General features: G+C 30.5%; 1 protein-coding gene across 1 annotated transcript; it reads left to right on the top strand.

Moving 5' to 3' along the window:
- The first annotated feature begins 11,341 nt into the window (after positions 1-11,341).
- On the top strand, positions 11,342-16,825 carry LOC132309502 (uncharacterized). Its single transcript, XM_059807807.1, has 10 exons — positions 11,342-11,434; positions 13,008-13,409; positions 13,544-13,730; positions 13,868-14,001; positions 14,129-14,241; positions 14,337-14,583; positions 15,224-15,376; positions 15,525-15,604; positions 15,714-15,763; positions 16,683-16,825. The coding sequence occupies exons 1-10, from the start codon at positions 11,342-11,344 to the stop codon at positions 16,823-16,825; spliced, it is 1,602 nt and encodes a 533-aa protein (XP_059663790.1).
- Positions 16,826-18,804: the final 1,979 nt, after the last annotated feature.

The raw sequence follows: 18,804 nt of genomic DNA, 5'->3' as shown, positions 1-18,804 counted from the left end.
TATATGTGTATATATATTTATTATTTAAAGATTATTATTTATTATTATTTTATTTGGTAGTCATAACTGGAAAATGATTTGGATTTTTTAATGTGCATAAATATACCATAAGACTTTAGGGTTTAGATATGTTTTCACGTTAGAAAAATAAGAGAGCCAGAGAGAGAAGAAGAAGGGCTAACGAAGAAGAGGCCGGATCAAAGAAAGAGGAAACTGGATTTAGAAGAGACAAGTGAGTTTTTCTCTACTTTTCCTCTTAGGACTCATAAGCATATCACCTTGATTATCAAAATTGTAGTATTTATTTTTATAGCGTTGATCTAAAATAATTTATTAATCGGAGGATTAGGATCACCTTTATTATTTACATATATGTAGATTTAATCATGTGTATACATGTATATGTTATCAGGATATTTTATTTTTAGTTTCTGAATTTTTTTAAAGGTTGATTTAATTATGTTTAGCATGATTAATTATATTATATGGGGTAAAATTAATATATGTTAATGTGGCTCTAAAATATTAATTATTAAGTATTGGGATTCTTCTAAAATTTTCTGGATATTTTATATAATTCAGATTTTTTTTTTAGAATTTTTTTTAATATAATTTTTAGTAAAATATATAATGTGTTTATAAAATTTTTGGGTTAATACATATAATTGGAGCATCATGGGGATCGGCGCATCCACAAAGGGGTTGGGATTCGATGCGGCAAAGTGCACAACGCCTTGGTGTACTTAAATTAGGACCATCAGATGGTCCTGATGATCAGAAGTGATTATGGGGTGGTGCAGCGCATAGAATTTGGGTACACAATAGATCTAGACCATTGGTAAGGTCCAGTCAACAACGAGAAGATCTAATGCGGTGCGGTCTAAGAAAAAATGGTGCGCCTATAAGATCTGACAACTGGATGCAATCTAAAGGGTGGATGAAGATTTAGTGTGGACGAGCTCAGCATGACAAGGAAGGGCAACCAATGAGGAGAGGCCAGCATGCGCAGAGGGCCAAATCAGGCGCGTGTGCAGCGCGTGTGGGCGCGTGCAGTAAATGTAAGAGAGCGTGGTGGCGCATAGGGGCGTGTGGGGCAATGTTTGGGGTCCCGAAAAGTTCTTATAGGGTCCGATGACGTCCCAGAACTAATTTTAAGCTTAATCGTGTTGAAAGCAACCACTAAAGGAGATATTTTTTTAGTTTGAGAGTCATAGAGTGTTACTAAGATATTTAGTTGTATTTATTTGCACAAGATAATTAATTAATATTTTGCCATTGAATGAGGTGTGTGTGTGTGTGTGTGTGTGTGTGTGTGTATATATATATATGGATGTTACTATACATATTTATATACTATATAATATATGTGTATGTATATATATCATTTAAGAGTATTAATACTATTACTCTTATTTGGTATAATAGTATGGTTAATTAAATCATAATAGGCTGGTTATTAAATTAATGTTATGCATATAATATGCATGGAATGCCTATGCATGGTTTGTTTTATTGTTAAATTAATTTTAAGGTTTGGTACATGGTTGAATTATAGGCATGGATGAGTTACCAAAGGCATAAATATATTGCCTACGTATTTGTATGAATAAAATACATATATAGGAAGCATGGATGAATTGCTAATTTAAAAGTATAAATATCTATACTTGAGGAGGCATGGTTGAATTGACAAGGTATAAATAAATAGGTTTATAATGACATGGTTGATTTGCTAAAGCATAAGTTAATGGCTATGTGCATTAGATGTTTAAATTGCATCTAGGGTTGTTGTATATATAATTTGGAGTTCATAGATATTCGTATACTAGAATAATTTATAATTTAAAAAGGGAAGTTGTATTATTTTATAATATTAGTAAAATAATAATAGTGAAGGCATGGATGAATTGCCAAGGCATGTATCGTTGCTATGTGATTTAGATAATCAAAATCATTGTTGGGATTTGGATTGAATGTATTATTCCTTTAATTGTAATTTATTGCTTAAATGATTAAATTTCTGTTTATGATGGAATTAAGGTTAAAGGAGTTTCTTTTTAAAAGAATAATATATTGTTGGATTGGTTTAGGTATGATTATTAATTAATCACTGGTTAATGGTTTTGAAAATTTAAGGAACCTATTGATGGATAGGATTATTGTATTATATAGAAGTATTTATATATGTGTGTATCATCGTACATTAAAGTTAAAACTTTATTAGCGTTGGTTTTGGTATAGATGATTTGTTTATTAGTTTTCATAGGCTTGGTGAGAGAACTTGCTCGTGGGTTTAACCCACTTTATTTTTATCTTTTAGGTTACTAAAGGTCCAAGTCTAAAGGTTGAGGATCCGCAACTGGAGGAATTGTCTATTCTTTTGAGTTATTTCAAAGTAGGATATTATTACTTTATTTAAAATTATTATTTATTTCTGAAATTCTGGATAGTGACTTTTGGTTAAGGGGTCCTTGAGTTACGAGATTCCCGAGTTGTAACCATTGGAGAATTATTAGTGGATTTATTATTTATTAGTTTTTGTTTTCTTCATCGTATTATTTATTCTTTATTTTATTTTGTAATCTGTACTTATTTAAATACTTCAATTGTTTTGATATTCCCTAATTTTGTGCGCGGATTTGATCAACCCGTGTTCCGAAATTAGGAGGTATCACAAGAAACAACCAGAACACTTTGGATGAAAGGAATAAAGGTCTTTTATACCTAAGATCCCAAATTTGCGAGGAATAGGAAGTTTCTCCGACTAAGGCACAGACCATTTTCCCTTAACAATGATCATTCTTTCTTTCCATCTCTTCTCAGAAGTAGGAAGGTCTGTGCATATCCTCTGTTAAAGAGAAGAAATGAAATAATAGTGGTCAAGTTCGGTTTGGTGTCTAGAAATGGTATAGCTGAACAATAAGTCAGCAAAATTCAGGTCAACACTTTCTAATCTTCAGCGAATAAGAAGAGCTGACACTATTATAAGAAAATTAGGGTTTACTTGGAGAGGGGCAATACCTAATTTATTGAAGACTAAGTGACAAAAGAGATGAAAGAGAAAACGAAGGGCATTAAGATGTCCGACAGATAAAAGCAGTTCATTCTCGCCTACCCCTTCACCGGAACTAAAATCAGCACCAGGCTCAACTATTTCTACTCCCTCGGGGATCTCAAATTCTTCCATTACTGAATCAATGGTGAACTTAAAGCGTCAAATTGACAAAATCATTTCTTTTTCTTGTTTGATAAAGATATCGATAGATCCAGAAGTGGATTCCTCCGCTTGAGGAAGAATTATCTTCCCTCACGGTAGAATCACTCGTAACCTTAATAGGGTTAGAAACCCTAGGTGGTGGAACTTTAAGAAGAACAGGAGATGCCGAAGGGGTAGTTTCAGAATCCATAATTTCTATTTTATCGTGAATGGGTGAAATGGTTATGATATGAAAGTAACAAGAAAAGTATAAACTGACCTGAGAAATTGACGAGGCTACGAACATAGGGAAGATAAAAGCAAGCTTTAGAGAAGTTTTGTGGTCAGAATGTCAATAGTCACTTCCAAAACCACCTCTTACACTTCTGGAAAACGAGTAAATTCAATTTCCTTCTAATTAGGGACCGTTGCTCAAATTATGAGGGAATTGGGGGCAAACTGTGAAGGAAAAAAACCCCCTACCAATAAATATCAGCCATGTCATTAAATAAGTCATAACCTAATTCTCCTAAGCCACATGATTTTTAAGCCCAGCTTGACGAAGCCCAAAAGAATTATCATCAGCCCAACACCAATTAACTTTACCCATCCTCAGTCAAATATGCAGCTAGGATAAAGATTATCCATAATTCGGATCAAGTCAATTACGCTATCAAGGGAACCTCACAAGGAAGAATCTATATGAAGTAAGTACCCTACATAGAAGAAAAGCTTTACATGGAAGAACTTTATACAAAGAAAGAATCTTATATAGAAGAAATGCCTTACATGGAATATAATGATGAAGGATAATGGTGAATAAAATGTGACGGACAAGCAAGACGATTCTTACCATAATTTACCATTAAATCTTGTATAAATAGAGGCATGTTTTTTCAATAAAGATCATCGACAAATTCTCTGAACATCTATTGTTTATTATTTTTACTATTTTGAGTGTTTTGCTTTTATTCTTCAATTTATTGTAATTGACGAATTTTTGCACCTACACTAATGAAAAAGAGGGAATACTTAAAATATATAATGTAGCAGGGTACATTTGATTAAAGTGATAAGAAATAATACCTTCTGAAAAAAAATTTCACTTCTCAGGCATTCTTTCCTTATGCATGACATGATCTTACAAAAAGAAAAGAAAATAAAAATAAAAAATTCAGAGTTTAACTATACAAACCTTCTGAAGCATTGTTTCAATATTTTCCCTTTACTCTTTTTTCCCCTCTTATCCTCCAAACAATTATCTGCAGTGTAATTAAGTTTAATTCAATATTTTGACCAAAACAAGAACACTTAACAAAATGATCAATATCCATGACATTTCATTAAAATGAAATAGTAATTTTTAATCCGTGAAAAAAATAATCTAACAAATACTAATGAAAGAGAGGGAAGCCCAAAATATATAATGTAGCAGAGTATATTTGGTTAAAGTGATAAGAAAGAATACCTTTAGAAAAAAAAAAAATTCCAATTCTTAGGCCTTCTTTATGCATGACATAATCATGCAAAACGAAACCAAAAAAAAAATTGAAAAAGAAAAAAAATCAGTGTTTAACAAAACAAACTTCTGAAACCATGCTTCAATATTTTTCCTCTACTCTACTTTCCCCTCTTATCTTCCAAACAATTATGCATGTGCAGAGTAATTAAGCTTAATTCATTAATATTCTGACCAAAACAAAAACAACTAACAGAATGATCAATATCCATGACAATTAATCAAAATTAAATAGTGATTTTTAATCAATGAAAAAAAAAAAAATCTAACAAATACTAATGAAAGAGAGGGAATGCCCAAAATATATAATATAGAAGAGTATATTATATGTAACTCTTGGGCAATTTAAAAAATTGTAATTATTGACTATTCAACTCTCAACATTTTTAATACACTTATAATATACATTTTTTTTCATTAGAATAGTATATATATATATATATATATATATATATATATATATATATATATATATATATAGAATAGATTATATAAACTAAAATTAACCTTTAATTATACTTTTAATGGGGCATGTTAATGTAAATGAGGTATAAATCATTAGGTATAGTTAATGAGACATTTTATGAAAGAAATAAAAATTAAAAAATGTTCAGAAATTCCTTACAGTTTTAGGATAATATATATATATATATATATATATATATATATATATATATATATATATATAAATAAATAGATAGATATATATGTCGTGAATATGCATTTTAACAAAAATAAATAAATAAATAAAATGTTGATTAAATAAAATAAATTACTATTAAAATAAATAAATGTTTAAACACATTTTTAGTTTTTCATTTTACATTATTTTGAGGAATAATTTGATGGATATTAGGATTATGTGTGGGATGTTCCTACTTTAATAGGGGATGACTTTTCTTTCGGTGGAGGTTTGATTTGTTTTCTTTTTCCAATTTTTTTTTTATTCATAATAGAAAGAAAAAAGAAAAAAGAATTTTGATCAAGAAAATCCTATAGCATATACATTTGGCAACTGATACAATTAATTTTATAAGTCTTCCAAGAGGCATGGGTATTTTATGGGAGATAAATGAGTTTCGTGTTTACCAAATTTACTTGCTTTCTTTTTGTTATATATATTTTCTTTTTTTATATCAATTTTTTTTTTAATTTTTATTTTTATCATTCTATGTTATAATCTTACTATATATATAGATATATATGTCGTGAATAAGCATTTTAACAAAAAATTCATAAAATAATAAAATAATTATTAACTAAAATAAATTGCTATTTAAAAGAGATAAATAAAGGTTTAAACACATTATCAGTTTTCTATTTAAGGAAAAAGAAAAGTTTTTCACTAATTAAATATGTATGTATATATTTATATGTGGGAGGTGCTATTTTTTTTTTGGAATTAATGTTCATGTCTGGTATGAATTATTATAGATTAATGAACTTTTTTATGTGAAAAAAAAAAAAAAAATCAAAAGTGTTAAGAAATTCCTTACATATAATAGTGTATATATATAACACAACTTATCTTATGCTATGATGTCTAACACATACTAAACTATTGTATATATATGCACCAATACATAATTCTAGAAAGACACAAAATATAAGACAATAAATAAGACACTGACTTTAACACATGTCTTTCATCTCCAAATGAGCTAGTTGTTGTATTCAACACATGAATTGGTTCATGTATCCTACACTTGATATTTTCAGCATTTGGTTTAATCTTCCAACAATGCCTCCCCTAAACCAAATTTGCTATTCATTCCCATCTTTACAAGGTTTGTGTTGAAAAATGTTTCCACCAAGAGGCTTTTTGTTTGGTGACAGATTAACCAACTACCATGTGCCATTCTTTTCAATGGCTTTGATTTCTTCATCCATTACTTTCTTCCACTTTTCTTCTTTGCAATTCAAAAGGGATTGGATCTCCCCCACTGAGCCTTGTAGCCGTTACATACATCAAATTTCCAATGCTTTCAAATGACAAAATCTTCTTTGCAATCTCATTTGATGTGCAAGCTTTGTATCTTGTCTTCTTCATGCTTCTAGTATTTTTCTTCACCTGATTGACCTTGAAACTAATTTCCAATGTTGTTGTTGAGATTCACTTCAAAATTCCCACACTTCCTGAATTTACTTTTGATTTGCTCATTTTAATGAAATTATGCTTCAATGTACACCCATGTCGTATCACTTGAGAAATATTCTATGCAAACGTTCTTTCATTTTTCTTTAATAATAACTAGGGGTACAACTTAGGTTGGAAAACCCAAACCCAACCCAAGCCTAACCCGGTTTTTCACAGACTTGGGCAATCATTTTTACAATTAGGGTTGGACTTAGGTTGAAGTGCTAGTAACCCGAACCAACCTGAACCCAAATTATAATATTAATTTTGTATATATTTTTACTTTAAAATACATTATATATAATATTTAAATTATGATTACCATTTTTCTTTTCACCTTCCTTTGTTAAATCTTAACTTATTGTATGTTAACATTTAGGATAATCAATTTTCTAAGAATTTGTTTGTAATTTATTAAAAATCTACAAAAAGTCTTTGAACTTTTTCTTGTTTAAGAGTAATTTAATCTCCAACTAATGCAAGATCGTATTAAATTTTCGGTGTGAAGATTAGCTATATGAGTAATCCGAATTAACCCAAAGTTTTAACAAGAAATCTAAGTCCGTAGAGTAATGGGTTGGGCTCGATTTAAGTAGTTAGGGTTGAGGATAGGGTTAGGGTTAGGCTTGGGTTTAGCATTTCATATGGTGGGTTAGGCTCAAGTTATACCTCAACCCCGCCCAACCGTGTAAGTTGCAACCTTGACAATAACATCATCCAATTAAACATATTATGTTTCTTCTAAAATTGACTATATTGCTCCATTCGAAATTTTAGACCATTTGTTTTCTTCACCAAGATTTGATATTCCAATTTCTTCACCAAATTCTCGAAATTCAATTCCTATAACTTGTCTTTTTGTGATCACTTCACTATCTTCACTATCTATTTCTTATTTTTCTGCTTCAATTTAATATTTTTCAAATTCTACCTCTTTGACTACGTCGCCATTAGTATTTACTAATTCTTCTTCTATCTCATTTTTATCACTAAAAAATTTTCCTTCAACAATATCAACTCCTTCTCTTATTTGTTTCTTCAACTCCATTTGACAATTTTCTCGCCTTCCATCTTTTCACTTTTCTTATCAAATTTTCCTTTCTCAAATTCTTTTGTTTCAATTTCATCAAAATTTTCTTCATTTTCTTCTTCCCAAATAATTTTTTTCAAAAAATTCATTTTCATCATAATTTGGAACCCAATATTCAATGGATAGTGTATGGACTTTATAATTGGATGGAGACATAAATTCAAGCTTTTGCCATACCTGATTTGGAATTTTCAACATGCTTCCAAACTTCTTCATGAATTGCATTCTCGAATGTCTTGAGTACGTGTTCTTCTTTCTTTTTCTAAACTTTGTTTCCTGACAGCTTTTTGGATTTGTAATGACACCAAACCATAAATCACATGCTTTAAGATAAACAGACACTATATTGCTCCAGTACGCATAATTCGAGAGAATCAAATTTTTATTTTTTATTTTTATTTTTTTGTGCAACAATTGCTAGCTAACAATCCGTTCTTTGAATTTTCTTACGACACATACTCCTTGAATCTTCTTTGAATTAGTGTTTCAACGAGCCATATACTATTTTGCTTCAGGCTCCAAGATCATTCCCCCTCTGAGACTTTCGGACTCATACAATCATTGAGGCTCTGATACTGATTTGTAGGAGGCACTCAATTGAAGAAGGAAAAAACACACAATTTATAATAACTCTAAAATTCTGATATATATTTCTTCTCACTTCTTACTTACAAAATAATTCAAGAACATATATATATATATAAGCACCAATACATAATTCTAGAAAGACATAAAATACAAGACAATAAATAAAACACTAACTTTAACACAAGTCTTTCATCTCCAAATGAATTGGTTCGTGCATATATTCCACAGTTGAATTGGTTCACGTATCCTACACTTGATATTTTCAACATTTGGTTTAATCTTACAACATATTCCAAACATTATGTGCTTCCATCCACACTTGATTGACACCAAAATTATCCAACACAAAACTAAGTTCCTGATAGACGTTGGGTAAGTGAAATATATAAAAATCCAAACTTGTATATAAATTTGAAAAAGTAGGATTTTTGGTTTGCGATTTGATGCACACAAACCAAAGATGAGTCTCCTATGAAATGGGTTCCAAGGTAGTGAAGAAAACCTCTTAAAATATTTTGAACAGATAGACGGAGAGATCAAGAAATTTAAGCAGTTTGAATGTTTGTGTACCATTTTGTATGGGTGGACCCATACTTTCAATAGTCACACAGTTTGAGGAATGAAAAGCATCACTTTGTTTTTAAAAACAAAAAATAAAATACAGAATAGTTTAATAACAGAGAAAATATATTTCTTATAAGCCGTGTTTGAATTTGACAGTGTGGCTTCTTAAAATAAAAGAACACAACTTGCAAATAAAATATATAAAATATTAATTTTAATATAGAAGAGGTGCTTGTAATTCTCCTTTTTTTTTTTTTTTTATATCCCTTTCCTCTCAAAGAGGTATCACTTTTTTTTTTTTTATTATGATTATTATTATTATTATTATTTTGAATGGTTCAAAGAGGTATTATTAGTAGTGAAAAAAGGAAAATTTTCAACCATTTTATTTGTTGAAGTGAAATTCAGCACAGCTCAGGACGACACCGTTTTCTACAAAGAAAATAGACTAACCTTGATGGACATCGATGTGGTGCCTGCCAAGAACTCTCCGACGATCAAGTCAATCACCGGCGCTCTGAAATAATGGCAGTAATTTAATGTATTCAATTGTCTCATACCTGTTCAGTAGTCAGACTTCATATTTACATATGGCGATTCTCCCAGTATGTTGCAATCTATTGGGGATTCGAAGATATTCTCCCGTACTTGAATTTGAACATTAGCGTTATCGTTAATTTAATTTCAAACTTTGGGATATTTTATCTTTTTCTCTCTTTGACTAATATCCATCTTAAATTGGCTCATTAGTTGCCCCTATTCTCATTATTCGCTTGTTGAGTATCGAGAATGTTAAAAGTTATTTTTTCCTTCTTTTGGAAGGGAGCTCTTTTTATTTATTTATCGACCGAGCATATTGTAGATTGTCACGTAATTAAGTGCTCATAACAACATGTGTTGGCCACTTAAATAAAAGAGATTTTACGAGCTCCACTTAGCTCATTCTTTAATAATGGATAGATTTTACGAGCTTCATTCAGCTTGCTCTTCAATAATGGATAGATTTTTTGAGCTTGAATCAGCTTGCCCTTTAATAAGGGATATATTTTACGAGTTTCACTAAACTCCCCCTTTAATAAGGGAATAAATTTTATGGCTCAATCATTTTGAAGAGAGCGTTGAACTTAAAACTTCCAATACAACAATATATATATATGTATATATGTGTGTGTGTATATATATATATATATATATATATTGAAAGTTACGAGAGTATCAAACATTTATTTTAGACACGGGAGTTAGAATTTTTTTTTAGATTGTCGTTGTAGCTCATCTCCCCAAATATATAGTTATATATATATATTGAAAGGATAATGATTTGTAATTTCAACCAGGTGGGACATGGCCAAAATAATAGACTATACAAAGAAATCATTACTCTTCATTTTGCATTAGTTTCCTTATATATCTTATAATAGAATATGTGAATCATATCACCGAACATTTTTTTTAGCACATTTCGATGAATTAGCCATGTCATGCACAAATAAATGAGCAAAAACGACTCAATGTTCATGATTTTGACATTTAACATGCAATTTCACACTAACTTTATCGGCATGCAATATTGATTTTGGAAGAGCGGGCTTGATCTTCAAGCCTTGGAGATGGATCAATGCTCCCCTTCTTATTTATTATAAATAAATAAATAAATAAATATATATATATATATATATATATATATATATATATATATATATATATATATATATAAGAGTTTTTGAGTGAACCAAGTTACATGGCCTACTACCGTGATGTATGGAGACGGTATAAGTAATTTTTGTATGCTATAATTATGATCCCACGTAAACCCGAGACACGTCCTCTCATGGTCTAAGCAAATATTTTGATATATATCAAGTACTATCACAATAATAAGCAACTTAACTTGCCATTTGTCCTACATATATAATTTTTTGTGAATAAATATACATGATTTGGATGATCTTCAATAATTTCCCTTGTAAGTCAAAATATGCTAGTTGTATAATGGCACATATATAGCATAACATATCTTGAGGCTTCGAATAAGAGTTTTTTGACTTATGTCCCTGGCCTTTAATTGTTCGAGCTGTTCGAGCTATGCCCCTTTGAGTAATGTGTTGCTTGGAGTTGTGTTCTCGGATTACGTTCTCGATTTGACGTTATGATAGGAAAAAATAAGTGAATTTGAATACATTTTGCATCCATTTGCATATCTGCTGATTCTCACAGACAACGCCAGCTGTTAAAGCGACATTCAACATGGATTGGGACGACTCCATTTCCCTACAAAGAAAAGAGATGAACCTTGACAAGTACTGGTTTGGTGTCTGCCATGAGCTCTCTAACAATAAAGTCAGTCACCGAAGTTCTAAAATAGTGGCAGTAATTTAATGTATTCAATTGTCTCGTACTTATTTAGTAGTCAGGTTTCGTAGTTATATATGATGATTCTCCAATCTGTTGCAATTTGTCAAGAATTTGAAAATATTCTCCGTATTTTGAATTCGAACTTCAATGTTATCTTTAATTTAATTTCAAACTTTTAGATATCTTATCTTATGTTGACTAATGGCCCATCTTAAATTGGCTCATATATTTTATATTTTTATTAAAAAGTATTAAAATCCAAAAGGTAAAACCTTTGGCAATCCCAAAACATTTATAAGATATATCAATTTGAAAACATGAAAGTTATATAATATATATATATTTAAGGAAAATGATAGTTAAACCGAAACAATATACCGATTTGTCTGACCGAATTTATGTGTCTGCTTGGATGGATATCTATGTCAGAAATCAAAATAGTAACTTTAAATTCTCTCTCTTCCGTTTTTCTCTTTCCTTTCTTATCTTCCCCGCAAAGTAGTAAATCAGTTTTTCTCTCTCCTTTCTCATCTTTACCACTACTAATCTCTTTTGTATCAGGCGATCTAATCCATTATATGAAAGATATAATATCCATAAATATGGTATATGAAGTTATAATAAAAAATTGCATACGGCAAACTGATATTTTTCTTGATTGATGAAGATAATCATTTAAAATTTAATTTTAAAGAAAAATTGCACGGATGAGAGATAATGTTATGGTCACTTTTTAGTGGTGGTTTTGGATTTCGAATAGAATAAGAGAAATAATCAATCTTCTCCTTAATCACAAGTTGTTGTTGAATCAACCTCCGCTTCCATCAAAAAAAATAAAATAAAATAAAAAATAAAAAAATAAAATAAAATCAGGAAAAAAAAGGTTTTTCTAATGAAAAAAAGAGATTTAATTTGTGATATTTTTGAAATTAAATTTGCATGGTTATAAGCAGTGGTGTTTTAGTAATTATTTTAATTAAGTGTTTTAAAGTGCATATAAATATTATAAATTCTATCCACTTTTAGTTGGAGTATAGATAGCAGATATACGAATATATGTTTTGGGGAAATAGACTTTTATTGAAGAACACTGTACTCAATATACAAACTTTATATAGCAAAGCCAAATATTGGAATATATATAAATATATCAAACACTATATATAGCAAGCAGTACGCCATAGAAGGAAGGTGACAAAAGGGAAGACTGAAAAATAAATCCAATCCGAAGATTATTTAGAATAAAAACCAATATATTGCTTAAGATTTCAGTCGGACATTGACAACATACATCTAGAAAGCCAAAGGGATTTAATTAATTCTATCCATATGCATGTATTCAAATGACTCCGTCAACATAATCTAATGACCTTTACCAGAAAAAAAGGCCAGTTGTATAAATGCGCGGGCGCGCGCACACACACACACACATATATATACACGTAGCAGAACGTATATTTGAGGATTCAAATGGGAGTTAAGAGACATTAATCAATTCCTCTAGATCTATCTCAACCCATATATTACAATGTTGATCTTGCTTAAACTTTTGTTTCAGTTGGTTTCATTGCTTTCTCTAATCTCCTCAACCATTGTGTCTGCAAAACCATATAATATACCAAGTCTCGGTCTTTCCGGAGGAATTTTCCTGAAAGGAGGTGGAACGAAGACAACAAAAGCAGCAGCACAAACAAATGCAGAAACCCCAAAAAACGACTATGAGATATTTTTCTACAATCAAACACTTGATCACTTTAGTTATACCCCTGAAAGTTATACCACTTTTCAACAAAGATATGTGATTAATTCCAAACACTGGGGCGGTGCCAAGGAAAACGCGCCAATCTTCGTTTACCTTGGTGCTGAGGACTCGTTATTTGATGGTGATGTTGCTGATATGAGTGGTGGGCTTCTAACTGAAAATGCCCCTCGTTTTAAAGCTCTCTTAGTCTATATAGAGGTATAGTACCTAATCCAACACCTCTAGCTAGCTTTATATATATATATATATATATATATATATATATATATATGTCATTGTTTTAGCATTAAGTTAAACTACATGCATGTTTAATTTGTTTGCTCATGTATCAGCATCGGTTCTACGGAAAATCAGTTCCATTCGTATCATTTCAAAATGCGATAAAAAATGCTACTCTTCGCGGGTATTTCAATTCGGCTCAAGCAATAGCAGATTATGCATCTGTAATCACATACCTCAAGGAGAAATTTTCTGCTCACTACTCTCCCGTTATTGTAATAGGAGGATCCTATGGAGGAAGTAAGCAAGCTAGCAAATATGTGTAATATTAATTAACCATTAATATATTTCCCAATCATATAGATATATATACACACACACACACACATCATCATCATCATCTAATTATTTCCCATACTATACTTGAAAATTTTCAGTGCTTGCGACATGGTTTCGATTAAAGTATCCCCACATCGCCCTCGGAGCTCTAGCCTCATCGGCACCTGTTCTTTTTTTCCATGGCGCCCTCCCATATAATGAGTATTATGCTGTTGTTTCAAAGGATTTCAAGGTACAAGTTAATTAAATAAATAAATTTAATTTCACTATATATTGTGTTTTTTCTTCCTTTCAAGCTAAATTAATTTGAGCCTATGGAATGGTATAATGAAGTAACTATATATGTACTATTGTTGCAGCAAGCTAGCAAGAGTTGCTTTCATACTATAAAAAACTCATGGTCAGAAATAAATAAAGTTGCTTCTCAGCCAAATGGTCTTTCAATCCTTAGTCAGAGATTCAAGACTTGCTCGTAATTAATTATATACCATATTCATTCTCTATCCACTAATTAGTTTTATAATAAATTTTTCTTAACAAAAATGAATAATTTTCAAATTGGTTCAGCCCCATAAATGGATCGGAGGAGCTCAAGGACTTCATATCAGGCATCTTCATGGATGCAGCCCAGTATAATTCTCCACCAAAATATCCTGTAACTATGATCTGTCGTGCCATTGATAGAGCATCTAATACAACCGATATTCTTGGTCGGATATTTGCTGGTGTCGTTGCCACTAACAAGACTAAAGAATGCTTTGATACGAGGCAAAACCTGACTTCTGGTACCGAATCAGATGGGTATGCTTGGCAAGTAAGTTGCATATATACACACACAGAAACACACACACACATATATATATATAGTTAATTGTCAATAATGATATGGTGTATTATCATCGTAGATTTGCTTTAAAAATCACAGATGCTCATTATTCAACTTATTATAATGCATGTAGCAGTTAGAGAATCCTAATCCTTCAAATTTGACATACGAATTTGTTTTATAGAAGAGAAATTATAAAGACCACTATTGTTAATTTGTTATTGGTGATATATTGTGATGAATATTATGGTTTTTTTTTTTCTTTTCCGGGTAAACTTTTAGGAGACAAATAGGAAAAGGGGAGAAAATCACAAAAGATAAAGGGATTTTCTCCATCTGAGAATGTCTCTCTCTATACCATTACTCGGTAAATATTATGTGTGTGTATATATAATATACGTGATCAAAGTGGAGTCTCTCTATTTTTTTTTTTTTAAAAAAAAAAAAAAAAAAAGGAATGAGAATTTTCATGCATAAAATTGCTTTTGGAAAATTATAGAAGAATGTTATCCGAAACAATCAACAAAATAATTTCTTATATCCTATATTTATTTATGTTCTAAAAATTGAATCAAATAGAGCTTAAAATTTTCTTCATTGGAATTTAGTTGTTGGTTGGTGTACTTAGAGATGCAGTGAGTTAGTTGGGCCCTTTGGAGAAAGGGGAGACACTATGTTGGAACGTGATAATTCGACTTTAAGTAACTTCACCAATGGTTGCATCAACTCCTATGGCGTCCCACCAAGACCTCATTGGATCACAACCTATTTTGGAGGCAAAGTATGTACTTCTGATTTTATTTTATTTTATTTTTGTCAATTAATTATATTTCAAAGTTCTTCCCATAACTGTTATAATCATTTTACTCTTATATACTAATTAATTACTTTTAGAGGTTTACCATGTGCTTTTCAATGGCTCATTGTAGGATATTGGATTGGTTCTCCGAAGGTTTGGTAGCAACATCATTTTCTCCAATGGACTAAAAGATCCTTATAGTGCTAGCGGGTAATTGAAAAGGACATTTTTTCTTTTTCAATCCTTGTAAATAGATAAAATTAATTCACGTATCCTAGTCTAGTTGATCTAATATGCTTATTTTATTATCTTATTACAGGGTGTTGAAGGACATCTCAGACACTATTCTTGCCATTCATACAGTTAATGGTAGGTGGACCCTGTCAATCTGGCCAAACAAATTATATATAAACCCCTCTAAATCAGTTTACAATTTATATGCACTGCACAAAATTAAGACAGTAGATGATATGCATCTATGTGTGTAAGTATATATACATATATATATATATAGTTGATGCTAGTTAATATGTGACACTGATAAGTTAACCAACTGCTCTAAAAAAAAACTTTTACATACAGAGAAACTGAAAATATATATATATATATATATAAATAACCCCTTATACTATTCCAAAAATATGTTAGTACTCTCGCCATTACAATCGTGACAATAAAATGACAGTTTTGGACTTGAAATCTTTATAATTCCTTTCTTTATATATTAATCAAAATGACCTAGGATTATAATTAGATCCATGAATAGCCAACGTAAGGTAGCTGTTATGTATACAACCCCCTTTTTTTTTTGTGTGTCATAAAGTGTTTCATTGGCATTATACAACCAATGTTATTCTTAGATTACGTTTCCTTAGGGGTGAAATGGTAAATTAAAAGAAAATGAACAACACATTAGGGACAATAAGTTACAATTTTAAAATTGTTGAGGGGTTCGCGGCTTTACCAGGGATATTTTCAACACGGTGAGGTTATGTTCGGTTGCAAGAAATTGAAAATTTAGGGAAAAATTTTTTTTTGGTGGAATTAGAGACAAGCAACTCAAAATATTGAACAAAAAAATTCTCCACTTTCACCAATTTCAATTCCAATGCTCTAATTACATGCAACCGAATACACCTTAAAAGTTACTAGTTAATAAAAAATATTGTTTTGTAGTTAACCTTAGAATATATTGATATATATGTGTATAAGTATTTACCCAATTTACTCCTAGATTAAAATAACATTGATGTTTCAAGAGATTTACTATATCTACTTTAATTTGCAGGATCTCATTGTTTAGACATAGTGGGAGCATCGCCAAATGATCCAATTTGGTTGGTCGAGCAACGAAAGAGAGAGTTAGATGTCATTGAAGGATGGATCAAAACCTACTATGCTGATCTTTCATCCTTCAAGAAAACAAAATAATTGTTGAGCATTTTAGTATTAATAGGGATGTACTCGAAGTCACCCTAGAAAATTAAACATGGGCGATGTACTGCAAAATGATTTACTGTATATATGGAAATAATTTTCATTACTGCAAAATGATTTACTGGAAACAATTTTCATTCCAAAGTTGTTAATTACAAGGTTTAAGATACTATTCCTCATAGCCCCCAGCACTATGGGGAGCACGGGGATACCATTGTTCATCAAGGGCAACCCCAGCCAGGGGGAGATTGTCTAAAGTTAGGCAAAAATACTTCTTATTTTTAACAAACACACTAAATATTTTGGAATATATTGTGATAGAGGTTACTCAACCTGCTCACCAAAAGTGTTTAACATTTTTTTTTTTTTTTTTTTCTGAGTAATACAATTACCATTTGACTAGATAATCGCCATGATCAAAAACATCTTATCAAATTTGAGAAATAATATAATAAATATTAGGATAATTTGTGCTTACACTCCTCCAAGTTTGTAATAAGAACAGGTAGATACAACTTGGGGAGAATGTCATCCAATTGCTTCATTAAGTCTGCAAACTTGAACAACAACACCCCAACCATGATAACAATACCTAATTACCCTTTAACTTCTGAATTGACCCATTTAAATTATTAAATTACAATATTAATCTTTATAGGTCCTTTTATTTGACCAAAATGACCCTTAGCAAAAAATAAAAAAATAAAAAAAAATATCAAATTCCACTACTGTGGCTACCAATGCCATTTGCATACCGACAGGGGCGGACCCAAGAATTTTTAATTGGTGGGGCCAAACTAGAATTGTAAAATTAAAATTTTAAAATAACATAAAATCATTATAAGAAATTTTTTTGTGCAAGTTTAATGTATATTGTTAAAATGTGCGTATAAATAATATGCAATAAAATTGAAGAGAACATTGCACGAACTCTTAGGGCCCCTTAACAACCCGACTAATTCCCGAGGACTTGGAAGGGCGCCTCCCCAATCGGGTTTAGTAAGTCACTGCAAGGCAGCAGAGACTACCAACAAAGAACACCTGGCGGGACTCGAACCCTAGACTTTGGCTTCCTAAGCTCCAAAATTCAGCGAGTAAACCGCTAAGCCATATCCGAAGTGGATCAATTGAATCATTGTTGTTGTCAACTGAATAATTTTTTTTTTTCTTTCTAATTCATAAAAAATAATATTTATGTATGTGTGAATATATGTGTACGTAAATCTAGTATGTTGTTATAAGGATTACCATAATAATTAGTATTTTTTTTTTTTTTTTTTACTAAATTTGATCTTTTACAGCAAGAGGTTTATTGGAATTTTAAGAGGTTACAAGTAATTTCATTATTAAACTATATTTAATATCAAGGAACAATATAGAATTTAAAAATATATATATAGAGAGAGATCAACTTTAATTTTACATAGAAAACAACTATTAATATCTATGATTTAGTACCATAAATAGAGTGTTACAAAAAAAATTAGGGGGCCAACTTTAATTTTTATGTAAAACATTATCATAAATAATTAAAACATTATCATAAATAATTAAAATTTAATACTATAATAAGGTTTTGCGAAAAAAATTGCGAGGGCCATGGTGGAGTTTTTTTTTTTTTTTTTTTTTTGTCAAATTTTGATCAAATCAAAGGACTTGTAAAAGATTAATATTGTACTTTAATGATTTAAATGAGTCAATTCAAAAGTCAAAAACAATTACATACTCTTATCATGATTTGAGTGGTGTTGTTCAAATTTACAAATTGGGGGGTAATTGGATCATACTATTCCTAAATTATATCTACTTATTTTTATTACAAATCTCAAGAAACACCTCAAGAAGTGTGAGTGCAAATTACCCTAAATATTAAAATGATGAAGCAATAGTTGGATACCTTTTTTAAAATGATAAGACTTGGCCTATAAAAGAATTGATAGTTGATGTCGAAGCTCGCGATTCCATCCACGCAC

Source organism: Cornus florida, unplaced genomic scaffold (assembly GCF_030987335.1).
Source record: "Cornus florida cultivar Cherokee Brave unplaced genomic scaffold, ASM3098733v1 CherokeeBrave_3.0.0_Hap2_Chr05, whole genome shotgun sequence".
Lineage (NCBI taxonomy): Eukaryota > Viridiplantae > Streptophyta > Magnoliopsida > Cornales > Cornaceae > Cornus > Cornus florida.
Note: the sequence above shows the minus strand (reverse complement) of the source record. Positions and strands in the feature narration are given on the sequence as shown.

Excerpts from the sequence above, each read along its gene's own strand:
- LOC132309502 (XM_059807807.1), top strand. The coding sequence starts at position 11,342 with ATGGATTGGGACGACTCCATTTCCCTACAAAGAAAAGAGATGAACCTT. Across the intron at positions 13,731-13,867 it reads AGGAGGATCCTATGGAGGAA|TGCTTGCGACATGGTTTCGA; the intron begins GTAAGCAAGCTA and ends GAAAATTTTCAG. Across the intron at positions 15,605-15,713 it reads GATCCTTATAGTGCTAGCGG|GGTGTTGAAGGACATCTCAG; the intron begins GTAATTGAAAAG and ends ATCTTATTACAG.